The sequence below is a fragment of the Rhinatrema bivittatum genome, chromosome 5 (assembly GCF_901001135.1).
Source record: "Rhinatrema bivittatum chromosome 5, aRhiBiv1.1, whole genome shotgun sequence".
In the NCBI taxonomy this organism is placed as follows: Eukaryota; Metazoa; Chordata; class Amphibia; order Gymnophiona; family Rhinatrematidae; genus Rhinatrema; species Rhinatrema bivittatum.
The window spans coordinates 310,214,352-310,242,128 of NC_042619.1; the positions used below are offsets into that span (position 1 = coordinate 310,214,352).

At 45.4% G+C, this 27,777-nt stretch overlaps 1 protein-coding gene across 2 annotated transcripts in view; it reads left to right on the plus strand.

Annotated features, from left to right (window-relative positions):
- The window catches only part of LOC115092893 (AT-rich interactive domain-containing protein 5A-like), a 45,901-nt gene extending 23,625 nt beyond the window's left edge, over positions 1 to 22,276 (plus strand). Inside the window, exons 2-7 of one of the 2 annotated variants that reach the window (XM_029604301.1) lie at positions 404 to 552; positions 8,750 to 8,921; positions 9,434 to 9,486; positions 16,056 to 16,153; positions 17,054 to 17,207; positions 20,535 to 22,276. In XM_029604301.1, coding sequence (XP_029460161.1) covers positions 404 to 552; positions 8,750 to 8,921; positions 9,434 to 9,486; positions 16,056 to 16,153; positions 17,054 to 17,207; positions 20,535 to 21,983 — 2,075 coding nt within the window. In that variant the 3' untranslated portion in view covers positions 21,984 to 22,276. The remainder of the gene's footprint in view (positions 1 to 403; positions 553 to 8,749; positions 8,922 to 9,433; positions 9,487 to 16,055; positions 16,154 to 17,053; positions 17,208 to 20,534) is intronic. The other variant, XM_029604302.1, reaches the window with a different exon arrangement.
- Positions 22,277 to 27,777: the final 5,501 nt, after the last annotated feature.

A 27,777-nucleotide genomic window follows, 5' to 3' on the forward strand; every position in this document is an offset into this window, starting at 1 on the left:
TCAAAGCATATTGGTTAAGGGTAGTAATCTCCATGCCTTCTACTAAGGGTAGTAACCGCTGTACCAGCAAATTACCCCTCTGCATGCTTATCTCATTTCCGACCTCTAGCCTTTAGAGATCCACAGTGTTTATCCCATGCCCCGGCATTCCAGGCCTCCATCACCCTCTCCATAAAGAAATATTTCCTGACGTTGGTTCCAAGTCGTCCCCCCTGGAGTTTCATTACGTATCCCCTAATTCTATTGTTTTCTTTCCAATGGAAAAGATTTGAATTCTATACATCATTGAAATCCTTTAGGTTTATAATGACGGAAAATGCAACCTGATGTATTCAAATTGCTGTAATAACATAGAAAGTGACATGAGATGAGCTCACAGTTCCATTTTATTTTTTGTTCTCAGCTTCACAAACCAGAGGGAGGTATTGGAAGAAGCCCTCCATGACCTATGAATCTAAGGAGGTTCTTGACAGTGAAGATCCCAACCGAGAGACTGCAGTACTAGATTCCGGCACTGAGGAGGAAGCCTGGAACAAAGACCCACAGGATCAGGTAAGACATTGAGGCAGGAGTGAGAGACATTCTTCTTCTTTCCTTTTACCTATCTGGGTGAGATTCTCTAAGATATTTTTTCCCCACAGTCACAGAGTGGGAGAGAAATCTCAGTAAGTCAAATCCTTAGAGGACAATTAATAAAGCCATTTACCCAGGTAAACTGTGTGTCTCAAAGTTGCCCTCACTAAATTCGACTAAAAGTAGATGCATGGTTCCACAGCATGCATACTTTCATCTGGATTGAGGGGATGCAATCCATGGGGTGTTGTGGGCAAGGTCAGAATATATGGAGATTGTATTTTCACAACCATGCACATTATTTTTCTTAGAAATTTTAACCACATAAAAACCAGGTACAAAAATTTGAAAATTGGGTACAAGGTCTGTGGAGAATGTGCACCTAAGCAGACAGTTTGAAAATTGTCCTCTTAGAGGACAGTTTTTAAGGCCTTTGTAGAATATTATGTTGAGCCAGCAGATATTAACCAACTTTATTATGTGCACCAGCATCCACCAAGGTGGGAGGTACACAGCCAGAAAAGATAAAAGACAGGAACATGAACCAAGAGAGTGTCTAGCAAAGAACCTCACCATTCCAAACAACTAGAATGACCCCTGTGACAAAGAAAATATAACCAGCCAATTGCAGGGGCCGCCCACAATTGTACCAAGGTCTCTGCATGCACTGATGATTCTAAAGGTTGTACAATAGTCTTTGACTTAGATGAACCAAGAGTATTGTCCTCTCATGATAGGGGCTGTGGCAGAGTGAGCATGTCCGAAGCTGAAGGAGGAATTTGGGATGACAGTGTGATCAACATTAGGAACTTCCATACTCTCATGAGGCTCTCCAGTATTAAGGGACATGTAGCCTCATGGACAACATGGTCCATCAGAGGTCTGGATCTTGAATGACAGAGGTCCAGTGATCTTGCTGATGAAAACAAAGGCCTACTTTGGTCCAGCCCCATAAGCTCTGAGTCTTAACGGTGTAAATTAGTGCAAGGTAGATAAGCCCAGGGAGGAAGATAGCTTCTGCTTGAGTTGTAATTTCACAATGAAGTAAAGATTGTGATAGCCTAAACATATCCAATTACATAAATTCAAAAACGAAAATAAGGAATCTCCAACCACTTACAAATCTTTTGTTAGTATTTTATCCTTTCACAAGGGAATTAGTATCAGATTTTACTGTGCTCAGTCGTTATTTTTTTTTACCTCATTTACTATTTCCCGTTTTGTTTTGCTTATTTTTCAAAAGGTTTTTTGAAAAATGCATATGTTTCAACTTATCTTAGTATTTGTTCCGTGAAATCAACAGCACCCCAGTGTCTGTCTTGCCTTAACTCCAACTTGCACCTTGGTGTTCTCACAGTCAATCAAGAGACGCCTTCATGCTTTTTTTTTTTTTTTTTGTGACGTTAAAAAACTCTACCTTCCATAATACACTTCTACCAATACAATTTGTTATTGAATTTTACTTTTCAGGTGACATGATCTATGGGACTTACTTATTTTCTCGGCCGCTCCTGAGAAAATATATGCAATGAGAAATCTGATTGGTGTAAAGTCAAAGCAAACGGGCTGTTTAAATATAAGCACTTCCGTTAGAGAAAGTTTGAGCGAGGAGCGCCATTTGTGTGCTGCAGAGCTGAGCCAGGAGCGGCCGAGAAAATAAGTAAGTCCCATAGTTCATGACGCTTGAAAAGTAAAATTCAATAACAAATTGTATTGGTAGAAGTGTATTATGGAAGGTATTGTGCTCTTTGTTGATAGGTTGAATCCCCTGAAGCAGGCGATATTAGCCACTGAAACAGTGCAATGTTGGGAGGTCGGAGAGTTTTTTAATGTCGCAAGAAAAAAAGCAAAAAAAAAAGCATGAAAACGTCTCTTGATTGAGTGTGAGAACACCGAGGTGCAAGTTGGAGTTACAGCAAGACAGACACTGGGGTGCTGGTGATTTCACGGAACAAATACTAAGATAAGTTGAAACATATGCATTTTTCAAAAAACCTTTAAAAAATAAGCAAAAAAAAAAACGGGAAATAGTAAAGGAGGTAAAAATAAGTGCTATTCTACACGAAGCTGGTTGTAGCCCTTTGTGGGCAAGAGCCAAACGAATGAGCACAGTAAAATCTGATACTAATTCCCTTGTGAAAGGATAAAATACTAACAAAAGATTTGTAAGTGGTTGGAGATTCCTCATTTTCGTTGTTGAATTTATGTACAAGCATATATACTGAGGAAGTGTTAGCCTTTATAGAGAGATTATTGGTTTTCCAATACTAAACATATCCAATAAATATGTCTCATAAATAGTTCTGCCAGACTGACTCTTGTAGTTGAACAGTGTGACATATTGTAAGTTGAGGGATTGGACAATCCTAGTAGGCCAACCTCCTTCAATAATTCTCTTTGATGCATCTTTTGTTAACTGCACTGTCCTCTCTGCCAGGCCATTTGCCTGGATTTGGCGGGGTGCAATGGTGACAGCCCAAATGAGGTTTCTGTGCACAAAGTTTTTGAAGTAAATAGACATAAAAACAGACCTATTGTCTGACACGAACGTATCTAGTAGCCCATGAGTTGAAAACAGCTGTTGAAGCACTGTAATTGTTGCAGCAGATGTTTGTGAGGATAATGAGATTGCCTCAAGCCACCTCGAATAAGAATCTATGACAGCAAGGAAGTTCTTCCCTTGAATTGGACCTGTATAGTTAATATGAATCCTTGACCATGGTTTCTTAGTCACTTCCCAAGGGATAAATGGGAGCTTTTGGCAAATTGTGTCTAGACATCCAGCATGTGTTCACTCCTTGACAATCTTTTCTATGTCAGCTTCTGTCCCAGGCCACTAGGCATAGTTCCTGGCAAGTGCCTTCATATATGTTTATTTATTTATTAATTATTTGTTCAAGGCACATTACGACATAATTAAAACAATCTCAACAATAAATCATCAAATAAAATCACTCATATACATAATGCAAACAATTCATATAAACAAAATAATTAAAGCACAAACTACCAAATGCCTCACCTTATAAATGAGCCCTTAAAACCTTTCTAAAATTTTTATAATCTGTTTGTAGGAGCAAATTTGCAGGAGAATCATTCCAAAGGGCTGTGGCCATAAAAGAAAAAGCACGATTCCATGTACGCTGTAATTTTGTGCTAGATACTACCACAACACTCAACAGCTGCTGGCCGATAGATCGCAAAGCCCACTTTGGTTAAAATAAAGAAAACAAAGCTCTCAAATACATCCAAATAATTCCATAAATCACTTGATGACCTAAAGTCAGAAGTTTAAATTTGATTCTTTGCTCAATCGGCAACCAATGAGGCTTACATAATATTGGTGTTATGTAATACCATAAAGAACTTCGAACTGCCAACCAAGCCGCTGCACTTAACAAAAGTTGCAATGAGCATTGGTAGTCTTAAATAAAGGGCACTGCCATAATCCAATGCTGAAAGAACAAAAGAATGAATTCATGTCCTAAAATTATTTTCCTCCAATAAATAACGTAGAGATGACGTAACTTCCATAACTTAAAGAAGCCCACTTTTACCACCCTCCGTAATTGGTACTGGAACGATAGTGACTCATCCAAATAAACGCGCAGATTACGGGCCAGCTTCCCAGGTACTCTCTCTACATTATCTGTTCTTATTTTGGAAGGAAAACAAAAATCATCCCTACATGAAATAGGTAAAAACTCAGTCTCAGAAATGTTCCAAACCAGGCCATTTTCCTTAGGCCAACCCTTTACTCTTTCCACAACTGTTGCAATAGATTTACTAGTTTCCTCCACTGTAATGCGCACTGAAAATACAAACTGCAAATCATCCGCAGGTTATCTACAATTAATCCCCCAGACCCTCCAAACACCGACACAAAGGGGTTAAAAATATTTTGAATAAAAGCTGTGATGAGAAAGATCCCTGAGGTACCTGACCTTATAGGGATCCAATTTGACATCTTTTCCCACCTAAACTTGCTGCAAACGTCCCATTACAAATTTTGTAAATCATAGTCCAGACTTTCCTGCAATTACAGAATCGTAAAGTCTTTGTAATAAATTATTACACACAACTCCAGGATGTGTGGCATGTAACACAGCTAGCATGACCTGACCTTTGGTTTCCCCAGGGGAGACACCCCTTTCAGGCTGAAATTCCTCAGGCAGTTTACCACTTGATCATCCCTTCCGTACCCAGTTCAGGACACGAGCCAGGTCAGGGTTCTTTGCAGTCAGCTAGCTATCTGGGTGGCCTGGAAGGGAGCATCAGGAAGACTTTCTAGAAACAAAACTTCGGCCAGAGGTAAAACAACAAAGTCTGGTACCCGTAGCGGTAGGTAGCTCAAGGCATCAGCCTGGGCAATTGCTTTTACCAGGTTTGAACTCCAATATATAATCCTGGGTATTTAGTAGGGATGTGAATCGTTTTTGAACGATTAAAATTATTGTCCGATAATTTTAAAATCGTTCTAAACCGTTAGAGTACACGATACAATACAAATGCCCACGATTTATCGTCAGGAGCATTTATATTGTAACGTTAAATAGGGCACGGGAATTATTTGGGGGAGGGTGGGAAAACCGGCACACCAACACAACCTCTAAACCCACCCCGACCTTTTAGAACAAATTCCTTACACTCCCCCACCCTCCCGAACCCCCCCAAAATGTTAAATTACCTGGTGGTCCAGTGGGGGGGGGGGGGTCCCCGGCACGATCTCCCGCTCTCGGGCCATCGGCGCCATTTTGGCTACCACTGATAAAAAGGCGCCGATGGCCCGAAAAAAAAAACCCACCTCCGACCCTTTTCAAATTACCCCTTTGCTTCTCCCACCCTCCCGACCCCCCCCAAAAACCTTTTAGATGTACCTGGTGGTCTAGTGGGGGGTCCAGGAGCCATCCCTTCAATCGTGCCGGTGCCGGTGCTGGAGGTTTCAAAATGGCGCCGATCGCCTTTGCCCTTACCTTGTCACAGGGAGCGACCGTCGCTCCCTGTGACAAGGTAAGGGCAAAGGCGATCTAAAAGGTTTTTGGGGGGGGTCGGGAGGGTGGGAGAAGCAAAGGGGTAATTTGAAAAGGGTCGGGGGTGGGGGTTTTTTTTCGGGCCATCAGCACCTTTTTATCAGTTGTAGCCAAAATGGCGCCGATGGCCCGAGAGCGGGAGATCGCGCCAGGCCCCCCCCCCCCCCCCCAACTGGACCACCAGGTAATTTAACATTTTTTTTGGGAGGGGGGGGGGTCGGTGGGGTTTTGTTTATCTGCTCAGGCCTCACTAAAAATTTAACAATGTGAATTGGAATCGGAACGATTCCAATTCACAATCTCTAACGATCCGATTTTTCCCTCCCACCATCCGAACCTGATCATTAAGACGATCGGGCACACGATTCACATCTCTAGTATTTAGCATAATATTCAAGGCTGCATCTGTGGTGACAAGGCTTGAGGACTTGGCTTTGGAGAATATGCCCTTCAGAGATTTGTGGTCAGTACGAATTTCAAAAGCCTCTCTATACATGTTGTTGTGGAACTTCTTAATCCCAGCTACCAAATAGGCCCATTCAGTAAACTCCGCGGGAGAGCCGGCACTTCGAGGCGAGCGCCCGCTCTCCCGATGCGCGCCCAGGCACCTCTCCTGGGCACGCGATTATTTATTTAAATTAGGGCCCGCGCTAATAAGGAGGTGCTTTGGACACTAGCGCGTCCCTAGCGCCTCCTTATTAGCGTAAGCGGCGGCTGTCAGCAGGTCTGACAACCGACGCTTAATTTTACCAGTGTCGGTTGTCGAACCCACAGGCAAAATTGAGTGTCCGTTTTCCAACCCGCAGGCAGATTTTTAATTTTTTTCTGCTTTTCTGTACACTTGCCCGGTGCCTTCTGAAATTAACGCCTGCCTGTATTTTGGATGACTAACTAATAGGCTCATCAACATGCATTTGCATGTGATGAGTGCTATTAGTTTCAGGGGGGTTGGCCGCACGTTTTCCAGTGTAAGGGGTAATATTAGCGCGTCCAAAACGCGCGGCCAAATGGGGGCTAAACGCTCAGCCGATCGCACCATTCTGTATCGGCCTGAGGGAAAGTTCCTCTCTATCAAGCTGAGCTTAATTCTGTTCAAATGATGACTAGGCTCGAGAATAGTAAGCAATTGGTGCCACTGTACCCTCTGGCATGGCATGACTCAGCACAGCCTCAATAGCACGTGTCGAGGCATCGCAGTGAGTAAGCAGAGAGTCTGAGGGCAGTAGTTGTTTCATGTTCTGAAAAGCAGCTGCTTCTAGTGCTGGAAATGTAAACTGCAGGTAAAGTTTATGCTTCCCGTGCTTCTAATGTCAGAGGCAATGCTGGAGCACCGGAAACAGGTAAAACTTGTGCCTCACTCCCAGCAGGGATTTTCCAATATTGGGGATGATGGGGAGGGATACAGGAGAGGGGGGAGAGATGGCCTGGGTCAGTCACTGAGGGTAGGAGGTCTGGGGGCCAGCCTTAATGAACATATTTGTACTGAAACGGGAAAGGTTTGGGGGAGGCCGGCTTGCAGATCACATATTTAGGAGGGGTTTGGGGGGTGGTGGGTGCATGGCCTGACAAGGAATTATTGGAAATTTTGAAGGGAACGGAGGGGATTGGGCCACAGGCCCCTTTACTGCTATATTTTTTTGTTATGTGGCGGCGCTATTTAACGGATATTTTTTAAGATGGCTCGATAACGGTACCATCAAGCTAGGGTAAGAGAACATAGTACAAAATTTCATCTTTTGGAGACTTTCCTCACTCCAAATGACGTCAAAACTTCACCAAGGTGTATTGTGCTGTTTGTACATCTCACTCTACATGTGAAACTGGCCCCTAAACCCTAAACCACCAGTAACACATCACCTCGACCTATCAGGTGGCCTTCCTATAGAGTTATAAATACTTAACTACTATGTGGCTCTTGTAGATACTCACACTCTCTCTCTCAAAACACATGGTTTTTTGATGAATGATGGGGATAGTCTTTTAGCCAAATATATTCAGTGGGTCGCTTATCCCACTGAATATACAGAACAAATTATCTGGCTAGTTTTAGCCGGATAAATTTTCCACTGACCTTTTTACTGAATATTGACCTCTAAAAGATTTTTTTTCTTTCGGTTTTGTTTTTTTTTTGCATAGCTGGAATTACCGCACTACTAAGAGGTAGCCTTACAGAAAAAACTGGATCAGCTCTTAAAATATCAAGTTATCTATCTACAGCTTGCAAAAGCCATATGCAAAACATTTATGGGTTGATTACCCAATCTTGGGACTTTACAGAGTAAGATAACATAGTAGAGGATGGATGAAAAAGATCAACTGTCCCATCTAGTCTGCTCAGTTTCTGCTGTCCATATTTTAGGCTGTTTTTTTAATGTTTTAGTTTCCCTGCATCTGTGTTGATGACTCAGATGTTGATATGGACTGAGTGGTTTTATATTTTAGGTTATATTTTTGTTTCAGGAGTTTTATTTATTCTCCTTGAAGTTTTTTCTATGTTTTCTATCAGTTGTTGAATTATTATTGTTTTGATATTATTATTTTAGTATTAATATTTTATATATTTAGGGAATTGGGTTGTTAATATTCAAATTCTATGTTATATAACTCCTTGAGCATACCTCTTAGAAAGACAAGTCACAAATTGATATAAATAAACCAATAAACTGGGCTAAGAACTGGTTGAATGATAGGCAACAGAGCATAATGGTAACTGGTGTTCACTCCGAGGAAGGAAAGGTGATTGACAGCGTGCCTCAGGGACTGGGGTTGATTCTGTTCTGTAGTCTCTGTCCTGGATTCTCTGAGGTTGAATGTGCACACAGTGACTGGGACTGTCTCTGTCCTGCACTTGTGACATGCACACCACAGTGGCTGGGACTGCTCCTGTCTTCCACTCTCTAAGGACAATGTGCATTGTGGTTGCTGGAGCTGTCTTTGTGACGGTGACGTGTGCACTGCAATCCTATGCTCGCTGAAGGTGTCCTGGCTGGAAGTATCTTCCTCTTCAGTGCTATGTACTGATTGGTGCTGTTTTGAAGCTCAAGGCATCAGTCCTTGGTGGTAGAAAATAATTCCGTGCATGGGAGAGATGCTGGACGCACAACGCTGCCTGAACTGCTAGCCTCACCACCATGCTCTCTCCCTAGGGCTCCCTGGAAGGCAGCTCTAGGCTGGACAAGCGGCCCTCAGAAGAGGAAGGGGATAAGCAATTGGACCAGGAGAGAGAAGAGGAGCAGACTTTCCTTGTCAATCTCTATAACTTTATGAAGGAGCGAAATACACCCATCGAGAGGGTCCCACATCTTGGCTTCAAGCAAAGTATGTATGCCAGCCTGTTCACAACTGTCTTCCTCCCCAGAGTTGGCTTCCCAACTTGTAACAACCTCCCATTCCCTGGGATCTCCCTTCCTCCCTCATGCCACTTATGTGAGGTGTAGCTTCCTCTCAACAGCACCTTGTTTATGTAAGCTGGGACTACAGCAGTGTGAGCTTCCCACTTAAGTTCCCTGTCTGTGATCGCCAGGAGTGCAGCAGTGTGAGCTTCCTCACAGCAGTGCCCTGTCTGCGTAAGCAGCAGAGCTCCTCACTATCCAGTCTGTACTCACCAGGACTGCAATGCCCCGTCAAAGCCAGCTAGTAGCAGGAAAAAAAAAAACGAGAAGGGAAAGTTTGAAGTAGATGTAGCTTACTCAATGGACAGGGTGATTGTTTGTTTGATGTTGCTCACAGATGTCCCTGGAAGGGACAGTTAGGAATTAAAATAACCTCACTTGCCTCTCTAGGCATGGAAGTCTGTTACCCCTGACTCTGGCTCTTTCTTCTGTCTTTAGTTAATCTCTGGAGGATATACCAGGCCGTGGAGAAACTTGGGGGCTATGAGCTGGTAAGAGAACAATCAGGGAGTGGGCAGCTCCACGCTGGGTGTACCAGTCCTGCACAGATTGTTTCTATCTTTGGCTGCTCTGCTCTGGAAGTGCCAGCCCCATGGAGATTGCTTTGCTCTTCGCAGTGACATTGTTCCTCCCTCGTGTCTGCCGGTCCTCACATCCCTGGGGCAGGTCTTGGAGCTCAGACTGAGGATCCTCTACAGGCTTTTGTTTTAGCTGTTGCTGCTTTGTGCAGAGAACTCTTGGTTTCTGAGTTCTAATCCTGGCTCTGTCAGTGACTTCTTGTGTGACCTTCTACCTGTAAAGTTCCCCCACAGACAATGAAACAGCACAGAACTCATTTTGGGCCTCAAATACACAATTTAATTATTCCTTATTGATAATCTGCTTCACATTAACAAATGTATTAATTATCTTTCCATCTTCAAGTGCATAAAACAAGAGAAGGAGCTGGAAATGATCATATCTGATGATCCTAAGGTGGCCAGACAGGTTAATAAGGCAGCAGCAAAAGCCAGGAGGCGGCTTTGGGTGCGTAGGGAGAGGAATAGCCAGCAGGGAAAAAAGAGGTGATATTGACTCTCAATAAATTTCTGGTGAGACTTCATTTAGAGCTTGATGTACTGAAGCATTGTTCTCATTTTATGTCTCTGGGGAAAAATGCTTAGTACATAAGTACCTTAGAACACCATGTACAATTCTGGAGATCACATCTACCAAAGGATATAAACCAGACAGAATCAGTCCAAAGGGCACCTTGTTATATAGTCAACACCATAAAACATATGGGGTCAGGGCCGGTGCATCCCAATAGGCAAACTAGGCGCCAGCCATTAGGGAGGGGCAAACAGCCATATGGGGCCGCGAGCAGAGCCCATGCCACTCACAGCCGAGAGGAGCAGAGTCTGGGTGGGCCACAAACAGCGCCTCCGTGTGTGTGTTTGAGTAAGAGGGACTGTGTGTGTATGAGAGAGCAATGGTGTTAGTGAGGGAGAGGGATGGAGCCTGTGGAAGGGTGCGTGTGTGAATGAGATAAGAGAGGGGGGCCTGTCTGAGTGAATGAGGTCGGGGCCGGAGCTGGGGCCTGGCCTAGGACAGAGGGGGAGGGGATGCAAGGCAGAAGGTTCACCTAGGGTGCCTAATACCCCCGCACCAGCGCTGTATGGGGAGAGCTGTAAGGCTCTAAAGCCCGAACACCCTCAAGGAAATTAGAGAGCGCAGGTGTGACAAACACATTCACATACCTCCAAGGTTTCCATACACCACAGAAAGAAGGCTCTGGAATGAGGAGTCATGGGGAAGACTCAGGAGTAATCTAAGGAAATATTTCTTTACAAAGAGGGTATGAATGCACGGAGCGGCCTCCCATTGGAGGTGGTGGAGACGAAAACAGTATCAGAGCCCAAGAACACATGGGACAAGCACAGAGGATCTCATAGGAAGGGGAAAGGATAGTAAATTTGAGAAGGGCAGACTAGATGGGCCCTTATGATCTTTAACTGCTGTCATATTCTATGCTTCTATGTTAAATGATTGAATGCTAGCACCTATTTGTCCATTAAGCATTTTCCCCATAGATACAGAATATGACCTTAAAGTTAATACTCTGAGTCAAAGTCTTGTATTTTTTGACACAATAAAATGCTTAATTGAAATGTAATATATATCTGTCATACTGTATAAGATTGTTAAGATGCAAGGGTTTACAACTCCACGCTCAGTCCATCTCATCGCATGGTCTTCATTGCCAAACTTGACACTCATATGGTAAGAGACACCAGTAGTAGCACCTATTAAGTTACAACACAAACCAGAGAGTACAGAAAGGAAGACTCTCTAGGCACACATCCAGCAACAGGTCAAAGGTTCACTGTTGGAGATCACTCATTGTTGCTGGCGGGAGCTGTATGCAAGCAGATGACCTTTGAACTGCTGCCGGATGTGAGCCTAAAGAGCCTAAATACTGCTCACTCTGGTTTGTGTTGTAACTTAATAAGTGCTTCCGCCAGTGGCTCTTACCATATAAGACTATCATCACAAACAAATTTGGCATTGAATTTTCAATAGGGCGCCCCACCCCTTGCATGGGTTTCCTGATTGATGCAGCCTAGTAGGTGAACCTACTAGGCCCTACTAGGCTGGTGAACAAGCCCTGGGCTGAGACAAGACTGGAGCTTCACTTATTCCAGCCCCATTCCCCATGGGTTCCAGGCCCCAACTGGACTTAGGCGAGGGAAACCACAGGGCGTATAGGATATGATAGTCCAAGGCTGGGCCAAGGTCAGGACAAACAACTTAAGAGAGTTACCAGTAACAAAGAAGAGGTCAAGGTGGGTAGCCAGCAAGACATAAGCGAAGTCCATAGCTAAGGTCAGTGACAGGCAGCAGAATAATCCGGGTCCATAGCAGAGGTCTGTACTGAAGATAGGCTGGAGGAACTGGAAGGCTGGTCGAGGCAAGAACAGGAACCAAGGCAGGATCAGGAAGACAGGAGCAACACATTCTGCAACCAAGCAGGAAGACCTATTGCTGAGACCTTTATACCCAGCCACGTGATGTCATCACAACGCATCAGTCAGGCTGTTTCCCACCGCAGGGACTAGAAAGGGTGCTGCACCAAGCATGCACATGCACCTAGGGAAGCCCAAGGGACAGGGGATGAGTGCTGCCAGGGATGCCCAGGAATGTCAGTGGTGAAAGAAGTCAGCCTGTGTCCTGGAGTGAGTGCTGCCGATTGTGGGACAACAATCTGAGGCAATGGAGGATAAAGTGACTTGCCCAAGGAGCAGCAGTGGGATTTGAACCTTGGCTTCCATGGTTCTTAGACCACAGCTCTAACCACATGGCTATAACCATCAATCATCTTCTTCTTTTTTTTTTGTAATTAAACATTTTATTTGGACAACAGTAAATATACAAGCCAGAAATGTGTCATACAGCTTCAGCCCACACAGGACTGTCCAGTCACCCAAACATTTCCATGTATAAACCCTTCCCCCCCCCCCTTCCCCTCCCGTCCCCTTCCCCCTAGCCCAGAACCTGCATTGAACATTATCCCCAACATTAGTCCACCACAGTAAGCTACAAGAATAAGCAAAAATAAGCAAAATTAAGCAAACAGGCTATTAGGAGAGATTGCAAAGATCCTAAGAGCCAACACTGTACATTACAAGAAGCAATAGAGTGCACTCATAAACCACCAGCAACAATGATATGAATGATACTTAGTTTGGAGGAGTCACCCCGTCTAGCACTGAGTTACCGTGCGAAGGCCCTCCCCTTCCCTCATGTTTCAACAGCCATTGTTCAAAGGGGTCCCAAATCTGTGCATACTTGACCATCCGATCCCTCCGGAAGGCAGATATTTTTTCCATCGTTTTGATTCCTTTGAGTCTGGTGATAACCAGCTGCAAAGGCGGTGACTCCTGCTTTTTCCACCACTGGGCAATCCACGATCTGGTAGCTATCGCCAAATAGCGCAATAATCTAGTATTGCGCAAGCCCTGCTCCTCTTGCCATAGACCCAGAAGCCACAACTCCGGGCATAATCTTGGTTCCCTACCCACTAGAGCTGTCGCGAGTCCCTGCACCTTTGTCCAAAATGTACGTAGGACAGGGCAGGACCATCACATATGAGCAAAGGTCCCCTCCGCATCCACACATCGCCAACACCTATCTGAGAGTGCCGGGTACCACTTTGCTAAAGTCCCGGGACAGAGATGCCACCGATACAGCATTTTATATTCGTTTTCAATCATATTTGTGGACATAGCATATCGCCCCAGACTCAGAAAGCAAGTGTTCCCAGCGTTCCTTGTCCCAAGCCCCCCCCTAAGTCACGCGTCCAGGCCTGAAGGTGTGAGGCCTGGTACACTTCAGTATCTTCCAAGAGTTTGTATAGTTTGGACATCAATTTAGGTGATCGTTTCAATGAGACACAGACATTTTCCATCAATGAGACTCCTTTCTGGAGGTCCCTAAGGACCTCCAGAAAGGAGGTCCTTAGGGACTTGGGCATAAGCTAAGAAATCCCCGTCAGGCAAATGAAACTCCCTCTGTAACTGAGAAAAGGACTTCGCCTTTCCCGCTTCCCAAACCTGTTGGACCCGTTGGAGCCCCTTGTCCGCCCAGGTACAAAACGTCCGTGAACCCCGCCCCATCGGGAAATCTGACAGACCCCAGAAACGGGCTGGAAAGAAATATCCCTTCTTCCCAGTTAGACTTTCCCGCCATTTATACCGCAACAATCATCTTCTTCTACCATCGTACACTGTGATCTTTAGGTTCTATTAATGTATATAATGTATATAATAACTAGCATTCATGATATTATCCAACATGATATGTTCCAATAGTTACCTATGTTAAGAACTCTACACCAGTTGTACTATCTTTCTATGCTGCTTTCCCGCATTTCTCTTTGCCCACCTGTTTTATTCCCTTGTTAACTGTATTTTCTATTCATTTTGTTATATTGTAAACTGATGTGATGTTCACACTAACACCGGTATAAAAAAGGTTTTAAATACATAAATAAATACCTCCAGGCTTCACGGTAAAAAAACAAGGGTAATCAACATCACATCATTTACATATCAGTATCCACAAATACAAAAAATGGTGTATTTTTTGAAAACTAATATACATTTAGAAATCTCAGCATAAATCCATACAGCAATGCATAATACATAACTTAAAAAAAACAAACCACAATACCAAAACCCACTATAAATCCATAGAGCAATGCATAACACACAACTTTTTTAAGCTATGCATTGCTGTATGGATTTATAGTGGGATTTGTAAATGTATATTAAAGTTTTCAAAGAATACACCATTGTTTGTATTTGTGGATACCTCCAGGCTTTGCCAGACTGAATTTGTGTCAATGATATAGCTAAATGGTTAGAAGAGAGACACAGTTTAAATCTGATAAAACAGAGGCCTTGTGCGTGAGTTGAAGAGCTAGGCCATTGTTTACAAACCTAGAGGTGTTAGGTATGGCGATCTAGTCTAAAGAAAATGCGACAAGCTTATGGGTAAAATTGGATAATAAGTTCACAACGAAATCCCAAGTTTCTGTAGTAGTGCAGTCATTATTCTGTGTTCTGACTAATTAGACAAGCATGGCATTACTTACCCTGTAAGGATCTGGAAACTGTAATTCATTCATGTATCAATAACAGAGTAGACTATTGCAATTCACTATACTAAGGATTGGCAGGAATTAGTCTAAAGCTTTGATGGGGGGGGGGGGGGGGGTGTGAAGAGGAATTGGATTCAGATGACAGCCAACGCTGCGCCCTAACTTTTACGGTCCAGGGCACCGATACGCAGACATATGGGAAAAAGCGCAGGACGGCTTCTACGGCCAAGTCAAAAAGCAAAGCGCATTCAAGCAGAATTGTCTGAATTATCAAGAAGGCTGCTCACCCTTTAGTAATTTTGTTATGGGCTAGACAGTTACTTGGTTTTGATTGTAAATATTACTACCCTTAACATAAGGCATGGGGGTAACCAGCATGGAGCAGCAATTACTACCCTAAGAAACCTGCTGGGCAGACTGGATGAATCATTTGGTCTTTTTCTGCCTTCGTTACTATATGTTAAAGCGCCTCCAGCTAGTCCAAAATATGGCAACATGAATGCTGATTGGAGCTAGGAAATTGCATCACTCCAATTGTACGGGAACTTCACTGGCTGCCAATCGAGGCCAGGATCTGTTTTAAAGTATTAACATTGATTTTTAAATGGGTTCATCATGGTTTGCCAAACTATTTGGAAAATATACTTGCCAAATGTTGTATGTTCCCATGCAGGATCTGAGCTGATCCCGGTTGCTTTTAGAACTATCATCTTTAGTGTTAAACTGATGATAGCACAATAGACTGCCTTCAGTTATCATGGGCCATCAGTGCGGAATAAATTGCCAATAGAAATGAGAGAAGGGAATTTCTTGAATTTCAGAAAAACAGCTTAAGACTTGGTTACTCAACCAACAGTTGGGTTAGGAATAAGCGCAGGAGTTACAGGCAATGAAGGATAAGGATTTTAAGGAAAGGGGAGGGTGTAGGAAGTGGGGATGTTGATTGGGACTTGACTGTAATGTATTTTTAAATATGCTTTGGCGTTTGTACTGAGTATAAAATGAATGTTAACCTCATCCTTCGGGTAGCCATTGCTTTGATGATTACCTGAAGGGTGAGTAATTAAGTTCAGATAAAGATAAAGACCTGTCCTAAAGTTACCCAGATAGACTATAAACAGGCTTTATCTGAGGGTATCCACTGGAGCAATTATCTAGCTATATTCTGCTGAATATTTGGGTAAAGTTATCAGGGTAACTTTCCTGCCCCCCCCCCCCCCCCCCCCCGGCCTCCTAATATCGACCTCCTGGTGTACAGAAAAAAAGCAATTTTGTCTACAAAAGCTGTTCCCTGTTGAAAAGGAAACCATATTTAGTATTTTTTATAAGTAAGAAGAATCTGCCCAATTCAGGATTCCATGACCTGCTTTCCTTGGGCATCAGAGCAATGACTACTCTCTGATTTTCTTCTCCCTGCAGGTCACCGGGAGACGCCTTTGGAAAAATGTTTATGATGAGCTGGGAGGAAGTCCAGGAAGCACCAGTGCAGCTACCTGCACCCGACGCCACTACGAGAGGTAGTGTTCTAAACGATCCGCCCATCCCAGATAGCGCACTGTGTGATCTGTCTGTCTGTCATAGGTACTAGCATCCGGTGCAGTTCATTCATCCTAAGCAGCATCCTGTACGATCCAGCTGTTAAAGGCTGCATCTGGTGCGATTCATCCAGACCATGCAGCATTTCTGTGCAAGCCAGCCAGCCCAGGTAGCATCCTGATTGAGCCATCCCCTCTCATAGTTGCTGTCCTATGCTAGCCATCCTGGCACAGGCCCATCCTGCTTTATCCCTCCTCCATCAGACGTTTGTCCCACTTTATCCATCCCAATCACGGGCGCCATTTCGCTCTATCCATCCACCATCAAAGCACAAACCCACTCTATGTGTCCCCACTGAAGGCACCATCTTGTCCATCTGTCCCTCATCATGGGCCACGTTCATCTCTAGCCATGCCCCATCACAGTTGCTGTCCCACGCCATCTTGGGTGCCATCCTCGTTAGCTGTCCCCTATCTGGAACCACTGTGTCTGTCTGTACCCTGTCACAACCACTGTCCTGCTGCATTTGTTCCCCATCACAAGCACAGTCCCATGCTATTCTTGCTTCCATCTACCACAAGAACGCTCAGGTACATTCAGATTTTCTGTCACTAAGAAGAACATTGAACAGATCATAGAAAAGTCTTGCAGGACACTCTGTATCCCAAATCTCAATATTTCTTTATAAGTCTTTCCCACAAAATGTATAGTATACTGCTTCAGAAGCCGTTCATACAATGTGTTTCAGAGACCTTTGCAAAGCATTTCAGCAAACTGTAATCTAGAGTCTTTCTGAGAATACGAGGCCAAGGCAGTTGTTCCTTTCCCCTCTTCGCTCAGGCTGTGCTGAGTTAATTAACGGGTGAATTGACCTCTTGCAGGCTGGTCCTTCCCTACGTCTGGAACACAAAGGGTGAACACGGGAAGCCCCCGCCACCTGCCAAGCCTCGCAAACGGTACAGACTTGACGAGGAAAAGGGAGAGAAGACGAGAGACAAGAACGGGAAAAGGAGAAAGGAGAGGAACTGCGAGCAGGTGAGGTGGGGGGGGGGGCAGGCACAGCACAGGGTTCAGAGGCCACCAGCAGACATGTCCAGGGGCCCTGGTAGACACATAAGAGGCCGGACCTGGCCATGAGTCCCACGCCATGTGACGGAGAGGGCTACAGGTTTGGTAACTCACGAGGGGGTACAGGCAGTCCCAGTTTCCCAATGCGCCTTATTATTTATTTATTATTTATTTATTTACTTTTATATACCGGTGTTCGATTTTACATATCACATCGGTTTACATTTAAACAAAATTTGCAGGAACTTATGCGTTACCTTTGTCAAATACATTAAACATTTAAATATGGGGATTGTTAACAAGGGATATAAAAGAACATGGGGAATGGCTAACACTACGGGATGCACGAAGGGGTACACAAAGGGGAGTGCCCCTTTGTCGAGCCCCTTCGGCGCACGACGCCTGGTGTTCTGGCGCTTTAACGTCCGTCACAGTCCTCAGTGACATCAGAGGGGGGCGGGTCTCCCAATCAAGGATCACACACTGCCCCTCCCCTCTCAGTTCCAGATGGATTCTTTCACCTTTTTTTCTTTCTTTCTGTCTTTCTCATCACTGTTAGTTATTTCAGGGAGCCCGGTGGTGATGGTGTGTGGCATCCCTGTGTGCAGGCACCCGGTGACCTGGCACCGTTTAACGTCCGTCACAGTCCTCAGTGACATCAGAGGGGGCGGGTCTCCCAATCAAGGATCACACACTGCTCCTCCCCTCTCAGTTCCAGATGGATTCTTTCACCTTTTTTTCTTTCTTTCTGTCTTTCTCATCACAGTTAGTTCAGGGAGCCCGCTGGTGATGGTGTGTGGCATCCCTGTGTGCAGGCACCCAGTGACATATTACAGCTGGGTTTCGCAAAAGCAAGAGTGCCTATTGCTGAGGATGTGATTGTGTCTATCTGTCCATACAAGTGAGTGGTGTGTGTGTGTGTGTGTGTGTGCAGAAAGGGGCCACAGACATCGCACCAGGGAAAGAAGGACCCTGGATGGGAAGGAGAGGAGCAGGCGTCCGTGCCATGGCATCTGCCGCTGGGAGGCGAAGCGGGAGTCCGTGACACCGATCTCCTCATTAACTCCTGTTTGTCATGAACATTTGTCTTGACTAGATTGTAAGCTCTGCGGAAAAGGGACTGTTTCCTAAGTGATAAAAAGTAGTAATAGTAGTGTCTTTGGAGGAGGAACAAGAAATGTTGGCACCACTGCTACTGCAAATTTCTGCCAACACTGCTAAGCTTTTGACAGGCGGAAGAGGTGAGCGATATGAAACATGAATCTGCACGATGCCTGTGGCATGCACTTTTCCACTTGTTTTTAATGCTGTTTGAGTTTTTTCAGATTTGAAACTGAGAAATGAGGGTACTACCCTGCAATGAGGGAATGAGATACCGATGTCCACAAAGCAGGTGGTGATTATATCAGATGCAGGTGGTCAGAAGGATGCTGAGGAGAGCCGAAACCAGTAGAAATAAAAAATGATTATACCATTGCAGAGGTCTTTGGTAAAACGTCGCCTGGAGTATTAACAGATATAGACAAATAGTCCAGAGAAGGTCTAATGAATGGTGTGGGATCTGCATCAAAAATCCTATTAGTCTTAAGAATCTAAATCTATCCTAGAGGACAGAAGAGACATTCAAATACCTGAAAGATATTAATGCACAAGAAGTAAACCATGTCATGGTCCGGCAGGCTGTGTCTGGGATTATCTCCTAACAGGAACAGAGCCAGACTATGGGGCGAGGCCGGACTGGATCTTTTGCCTGGACCAGCTACCTCCCCCTCACATTGAGCCTTCAGGTTCTGGTGGCCGGCAGGACTTAGCTGGAACAGGAGAGTGGACCTGGAGCTGGAAACACAGCAGTACTAGAAGCACAGCCTGACTGGAGACATGGCTGACACTGAAGATAGGCGGGGCTGGAGAGAAGGGCTGAAGCAGGAGACACAGTGGGTCTTGGAGGCAGGCAGGGCTGGAGACAAGGACTTGAACAGGAGGCAAGGCTTAGGACTACAGCAAGGGCTGGTACTGAAAGCAATGCAACCAAGGGCAAGGCCTGGACTGGACAGGACAGGACAAGACTAAGCTAGGACAGGACAAGGACAGGACTAGAACAAGCAAACAATAAACAAGAAGGCCCAAACAGGCCACAAGGTTGGGCTAGGTGAACTTAGAAGGCCTGAAGGCCACAAGGCAGGACAAGAAGGCCAAGGAGGCTACTGAGCAAGACAGGAAGGCCAAGAAAGCCAAAAGCAAGGCAGGAAGGTCTGGAAGACCACAGAACAAACCAAGAAGGCCTGGAAAGCCACAAAGAATAGCAAATCAAGTAGGGCTAATACAAAGAATTAGAATGACTCAAGTGAAGATCACTGATGATCTCTGCTGGTGGGAGGGCTGCATAGTAGGCAGGATTGAGACAAACTATTTTCAATGGAAAGGAAGTTCCAGAACAAGGGGTCATAAGTATGAGGCTCCAGGAATACTGACTTAGGAACATCAGAAAATATTTTTCATGTTAAGGATGGTGGATGTATGGAATCTCCTTCTGGAGAGGGTGGTAGCTACTAAAACAGTAATGAACTTCGAGAAGGCATAAGATAATCACAGAGGATCCTTATTTGCAAAAAGTAAAGAGGCAGAGCAAGACTTAGTGGCATGAATTTATAGTCCTCTACCCAAATGATTCAGGAGTGTTTGAGCTACCAGAATGAATGGTAACATGAATAATATGAAATGTTAGAAGTCTGATACCTATTTAGATTATTACAAAGCTTGTGGTTAGACATGGAAAGGGTGGCTGCTGGGCATGAACTGTACAGGGAATCTTAGATGCTCATCTACCCTAAAAGATGGAGTACAAAGGAAGAAGACAACAAAAAAATGTCTTAGATAAGGAGTAATATCCTACAGGCACGCTCTGTGACTGGCAACTGGGGTTTATCCTTGGCAGTGTGAACAGGAATAACTGGGCAGATTGGATAGGACAATTGATATTTTTCTGCCTTCATTTACCTTGTAACTATATTAACTCAACAGTGAAATAAGAATTACATGTCCCTGCATGCAGTGAATTAAAACCAGATCTGGCACAGCCTGTCCACCTTGACAATGGAGATATATGGCACTCTGTCTATAGGGCATTATTTTATGCTGGTTTCCTGGCTGGTTGTACATCATGAGAATTGTGCATCTCTCTCTTGCTATTATCTAGAAATTGATCTTTCTTTTTCACCAGTTCATTATCCTTTTGCATATTTTATCTCCAGTTCTCATGTGCCTTTTATCTATTTTCTTGTTTTGCTTATACAGATTCCAGTAGAGAAAGAAAAGCATGAATCCATTGTGGCGGCCAAAGAGGAGAACCAGAAGAGTAACCAACAGACAGGCTTCAGAGACAGGAACAGGCCTCATTCCCAGTCTGACTCTCAGGACCCCGGTGAGGCCCAGTGCTGCTCTACTCCACCCCAGCGACTTGTCTCCAGCCTCTTCTCCCATGGCATCATGTCTCCGCTCGCCAAAAAGAAACTGCTGGCACAGGCGAGCAAAGCTAGGGTCTTGTGCCATTGCAAGAAGCACAGCAGCCTGTGTCCAGGAGAACAGAGTGCCCCAGTCAAGGAGGAGCTCCCTGACTCCAGCAGACCTTCCACCAATCTGCAGGCTAAAAGCCCCAGTGCTGAGGAGCACCTGAAAAATGTCGCTCCTGCGTCCCTTACCTCCAGCGTGGGGGGAGGAGGGTGCACTGGGAAAGATCCACAGAACTCTAGTGACAAGCTTTGTGGGAGCCACTCCCCCACCTCCTCTGCCTTCACCGGATCTTTCCATGCATACAGAAGTGATTTTTATAGGCCCTTTGGCTGCAACCCCTTGCGAGATCTTGGGTGGTGTGTTCCTGCTTCCAGAGGCTTTACAGAGCTCTCGGTCTTTCCAACATCCAGAAAGGATTTACATCATGATCCTCTAATGAAGCAGCCCAAGAAGAGAGAACCTCAGGAGCAGCCTGCTGTAAGCTGCAGCCAGGCCAGTAGGCCTCTGGGTTCCTGGAGTCTGTCCCCTGCCTGCCCCTCCGGGGGCAAACCAGATTCTCCCTTTCTTAATGTCAAAGCTTGCTGGGTTCCACCCATGACCCATCTCACAAGGGTTCATCCCAAGCCCAGCCCCCAGCCCTCATCACCATCAGCCAGAAAGGCAAACACTGTGCAACCTGTATTCCAGACATATGCTTTCAGCCCTGCGTCAGCTCGGAAGCGGTGCCTGGAGGAGATCGAAGCCACTTGCAGGAAAAATGTGAGGGCAGCATCTCCTTGCCTGAAGGAGATGGAGCTGAAAGACAAGTCTGACTCTGGAGTCTCCAAACTCACCCAGCCACTAGTGAACAAGCCCAAACCATTGGTACCAGGCTCCACATTCCCTGTCATGTTAACCCCATCTACACTCCCTCAGGACATATACAAGGAGCGCACAATGCTCAACTATCCAACATACTTCAGTCACATCGCCACCACCTTGAAGAGCCCATCTCCGCAGCTTCCATCCCTGCCCTTCAGTCCCTTTACCTTCCCTCCCTTCTCCGGGCACCTTTTGCCTGCTGCTGCCCAATCCCCCAACCACACCCGACCCCTTGCAACTACTTTAATGCCATATCCCATTGTACACAATAGCTCGCTACGCCAAAGAATGTATCCTGTGCCCACATGGCAGGTGCAGCCAGCATGCACACCTCTGCACAAACCTGTCCCTCAGCTGAACACGAACCTGTAATGTGGACATGAGGCACGTGGTATGCGCTTTGAGATGTGCTGAGAAAGCATTGCAGCTATAGAGCAGAATGCATAACGATGCAGGATGCCACATTGTGGATTCTGCATTTTCATGAACCTTCTAGTGATGCTCTGTACAGCATGACAGCAAGATGCTAGATGGTGCTGTATATGGGGGATGTTCTGTATAGGGTGATGGGGTTGGGGGGAGAGGGTACCAGCAGGCCCTATCACAGTTGGTGCTAAGATATCTGTATATTCTTCTTGTGCTATGATGGAAAACAAAGAAAAAATGCATTGAATTCAAGAAAGAGTTTCAGTTTGTGTTACTAACAGATGGTGGCGCTATAATCAGGAGTATGAGAGGCCTGTGCATTTGCCAGCTAAGAGCAGTAGTGAATTAAGACTAATAATATGGTGCCGATGATGTACAAAATAATCCACAGGGTTAGAACGGGTTAGTCCCAGAAAGTTTTCAGTCTTGCGTGTGAGAATGAATATATTAAGTGACCTGCTCAAGGAGGATTGGTGAATCAAACCAAGATCTCCAGGTTTAGAACTTTGTGTAATTATATACTACACTCCCATTTGAGATCAGGCCAGGCCTCTTGCCATACCACAGCCTAACCCCAGCTCCTTCTGAGATCAAACCAGGCCTCCTGCATCCACAATTGGGAATGTTCTGGATTTGACCCAGAGACTCAAGGATTTCAATTAAATCTCTAGGGCTCTGAAGGCACCTGGAAAATCTTTGTGTGCCAGTCCCCACGTCGCCTGATAATTTATCCCTGATACTTTCCTTATGATATATGGTATACAGCCCCCTTATCTCTGCTCCAATCTATGGCTGCACTTAGGCAGATAGGCCGCCAGCCTCTTCCCTCTGAATTTGCACGTTGCCAGAGGAAGAGGTATCCCCCTTCAAAATTGCAAGTTGTAGCTGGTTCAGAGGAGTGCTCCCTCTTGACACATTGGCCAACTGCCCTTCGTATAATGACATAGCAACCCTTCCTTAGCGTTTAGGTAGGTCAATCCCAACGTGTGGTCATGCACCTCTGCCAGCAGATGGAGACAGAGCAAAAGCTGATGTCACGGCTATATAGTCTCGCCCCAACATCAGTCCACCAGTATTCTCCATCTCCAGCAGAGAAAAAGAAGAAAAGAAAAAAAAAGTTGGAAAGGAAATGTCTATGTAGCACTCTTTGCCTTCATCGGGCTGTGTGCTTATAGCATGGCACTCGTGGCAAAGAAACCTAAGCACCTATCTGTCTGTGCTGCCTGCCATATCAGAACCATTCAGCCAGATATTTCTTTAAGCCTGTGTCAGTACTGCCTGAATGCTCAGGAAGATTTGCCTTCTTCCAATTTTGCTGCTGATGGTCCATCTTCTCAATCTGAGGAGAATGGGGTCGAGGGAGACACTGCAGGGGTGACTCTTCCCCTGATTGGTCCGTGGGTCGAATCCTCAGGGGACACTGGCTCGCAGGACATCAGATTCGGGCCTACAGGACCTGTAAAGGACCCGGCTTCCTTTTCCTAGGTGGAATTCTTCCAGGGATTGCAGATATTTCTACAGAGCCAGTTTGCTGAAGTGGCAGTTCCTACTAAGGTAGGTCCAGGTGCTCCAAGTGCTCCTCTGCCTGTCTCCATGGTCAAGCACCGTAGCACAGTGTGGTCTGACACAGCCTGAATGCAGTTGGATCAGGATAACAATGATGATGGTGGGGGCTCTCCTGGTGAGGCTGGGGATATTCCCCCAGATCTGGACCCATATAGAACTCTTCTACATTTCTTTCAAAGGGATAAGTTATAGGTCTGATATCTTAGACCCTGAAGACCCTCAGAGTGGCCAGGCCTGACTCCTTAGGGACACAGAAGAAGGATCCTATTTTGGTCACCCTGCACAAGGCTTCTTGTTTCTTCCCCCTCTTGGATGCAATCCAAGAGTTGATTGATCTGGAATGGAATACACCAGAAGCGTCCTTTAAAGGAGGACGCGTCTTAGCGGGCTTATAGCCATTGGATCCACAGACCAGACAGCAGTTGTTTCCCTAAGGTGGATGCCTTGGTGTGTTCTGTCATGAAATGTATCATCATCCTGTTAGAGGAAGGATGCTCAGGATAGGAAGCTTGAGGCTAACCTGAAGCAAGCCTTTGAGGCAGTGACAATGAACTTGCAAATTGCTTCTTGTTGCACCTTGGTAGCTCGGGCAACCTTGTGGCTTTGTCAAGAGTTTGGTGGAATTGGGTCTGATTTAGGACTTATAGTCAAACTGGGAGCTGCCTTCTTAACAGATGTGGGCTGTGACTTGGTACGCACAGCCGCCAGTGGAGCTATTTGTTATTGAGGCCAGGCAACAACTGTGGCTGAGCAACTGATCCACAGATACTATTTCAAAGTCCAATCTGACTAAGCTGCCTTTCAAAAGCTTGCTTTTGTTAGGCAGTAAATTGGAAAAAATGGCAAATAAATAGGGAGATACCCATGTCCTGCATTTGCCAGAAGATAAGAAGCCAGTTTCCTGGACTTCTTGGGTGAGTGGCCATTCTTGAGACTACCGGTATTTTCGGTCTTATAGGGGAGATTCTTCCCAAAGATCCCATCCCTTCCACAAATCACAGTCCTTTCGCCCTTGAGGTTCTCGAAAGGATATGGGCTCTGGAGTCGGAGCCCCTTGGTCTTCCCAGTGAAGGTTTGTGGGCTCACATGGTGATGTGGGGATAGGTAGTTGTGTTATAAACCTGCCTTTCCTGCAGGTTCTTCACTTTTTTTTTTCTCTTCTCATCCCACGGCTCAGAGCAGTCTAACTTCCATCACAGCCAGAGCCACGCTACTCTTTTGTCACGGCTGGAGCCACGCTGTTGCTACCTCTCTAGCAGCCCGGAGGCTGCTGATGTCCTTTCCATGCGGCAGGAGCCACGCTTCTGCACAGCTAGCGGCCCGGAGGCCACCGACTCTTTCCTCCGCGGCAGGAGCCGCGCGTCATCATGTCCTGCGACCCGCTGGCCGCTTACATCGCTGCTGCCCTCCCCGGCGGCAGGATGCCGTCCGGGTGCACCTCTATGTGGCAAGAGGCCACCAACAACATGCCTATGCGCCCGGAAGTCGCTAGCCTTAACTGCGGGTCCTCCGAGGGGAGAGGGCCGCAGCCCCGGCTTCTCCTGGCAGCCGGAGCCGCCAGGGATCCATCTTCAGCGGCAGGGAAGCCGCCTATCATCTCGAGGCCTGCTCTGAGGCCTAGTTTCAGCGCCGGGCCCTGCTTCTCCTCCTCAGCGTAGCTGGGCCACTGTCCGTGGTCCTGCCCCTTCTCCTAAGGGGCGAAGTCGCGCCCCTTCTTAAAGGGACAGCGAGGGAGGAGGTCCACTTCTGATGTCATCAAGGAGTCGCCTCTTCTTCAGGATAAAAAGCTTAATCTTCATTCTTTCCTTGCCTTCGCAAGGAGCCAGTCCTCCTTAGGGTTATCGTCTTCCAGCTTCTCAAGGCTTATATTCCATGTGGGATCCCATATCTTTGTCTAGATGTTCTTCATTCCTTGGTCTCCTGTTTCGTCAAGCTTCTGTGTTCCAGATGTCTTCACATCCTGACCTTCTTCTCCTGATGTCATCACATCCTGATCTTCATTGTCAGATGTTTTCACGTAACTTAATCTTCTGCTTCAAAGGTCTCTTCGGATCCAGTCTTCATGTATTGATCTTCATGTCCTCTGCAGCGCAACCTCCTGAAGCTTCCGGCTTTTAATCCTCCATTGCACTGAGTCCCGTCTCAGTGTTCCTTCACTGAGTCCTGCCTCAGTGATCTTGGCTCCGAGTCCCATCCCCGAGCTTCCTTCCTTCTCCTATAGCCTGCCGGACCTTCTGAGTCTATTGCACCTGCCTCCATTATCACAAATGAACTCTATCTTAAAACTTGTTCCGTCGGTGTGGTCCGTGCCTGGCCTTGATTGGCTGTGAAGGGCGCCCTTCAGAGCAGGCCTCTCCGGAGTCTTCGTTTGAATCTTCTAAATAGTCTGTATTGGGAACCATCAGCGTGGTCCGCAACCAGCCAGGCTTGACTGTGTAGGGCGCGTAGCGTGGCCACCTAGACAGCATTGTGGACACTGTGACTCTTTCGGAGTCCTCCTATTTTCTACCAATTCAGAGTCTTCTCAGACCTTCTCTTCAGCCTTCCGGAGTCCTCCTTTTAATTTGAAGACAGTTTTTCAGTTCATGTCGGGTCTCTGAGCTGCAGGCTCTTTCCTGCCGTGAGCATTTTCTCGATATGACTCCGGGTGCGGTTCAGCTTCGGACTGTGCCTTCCTTTTTGCCCAAAGTGGTTTTGGACTTTCATTTGAATCAGACCATTTCTCTGCCTGCCTTGGACAGGGACAGAGATGAAGCTGAGTACTGCCTTTTGTGTTCCTTGCAAACAAAACAAAAGCAAGACCATGTGTCGTGGAAAGAAGTCTTTTATTTATATTATTAAATAAATCGCCCGACTCCGGCATAGTTTCACCTAATCGGCTGCATCAGGGGCTGTAATGATAATGAGATGCATTTATTAATTAAATTAGTCTTTCTAAAAAAATATTGTATGTATAAACATAAATAAACCATTATAAATAAATTATTAGTAAAACGTTAGACATCAAAAAGCACGTAAAAATTAGGAATAAAATGAAAAATTAAACTTATATATAAAAATAAAATGGTCTTAATTAGTATTCAAACATATTACGTTAACTGTCTTTGTATTGTATTTAATGCTACACAGTTGCTTTTATGTATATCCATACGTCCAAGCAGACTGAAAGAAACCTAATTATATAAACAGAACCAATTTACTTTCTGTGAAATTTAGAAAATGCACAATGTTTAAGACTTATGACAAATCAAAACAAATATATGTTATAACGAGACAGTTATATTGAGATTAAAAATCAAATGTAATATTTACCAAATACTTAACTCAGTTTCACAATTAAGATTCTAAAATGTTTAATATTAAATTAAGAATTAATCAATTGAAAACCCAAAAGTATTCAATGCCATGATTAGTAAATAAATCAAAATGGACTATATACTTACAAATAGTGCAAAGTATTTGAACATATGGACACCTTTAGTCCTTTAAATACAGTTCTTTTAGATTAGGCAAAACTCTGCCGGAGTCGGGCGATTTATTTAATAATATTAATAAAAGACTTCTTTCCACGACACACGGTCTTTGCTTTTGTTTTGTTTGCCTTGGCTACGCTTGACCGTCTTTCGGTTTGTTTTGTGTTCCTTGGACATCAAGCATCATTTACTGTGGTACTTGGAGATGACTAAAAACTGTTTGGAAGCCTGATCGCCTGTTTGTGCTCCATAGTGGAGGTAATCCGGGAGCACCAGCGACGCAGGCAACAATTGCCCGTTGGGTTAAGGAGGCCATTACGGCAGGCTGTGTGGCTGCTGAGGTTGCCGTACCGAAGCAGATTAGATCACATTCCACGAGGGCTCAGGCAGTATCATGGGTGGAGCTTCGTTTGTTGTCACCTGCTGAAATTTGCCGAGTGGCAACATGGTCATCTTTGCACACCTTCTCTAAGCATTACCGCTTGGATGTTCGGGCTAGGGAGGACGCCACTTTTGCATGGGAAGTTTTGACTGGGCCGCTGGCAGCCTCCTGCCCTGTACAGGATTAGCTTTTGTACATCCCACTCGTTGGGATTGACCTACCCAAGCATTGAGGAAGGAGAAATTACTACTTACCTGATAATTTCCTTTCCTTTAGTGAAGGGTAGGTCAATCCCAGATCCACCCTCGGCTGCCAGATT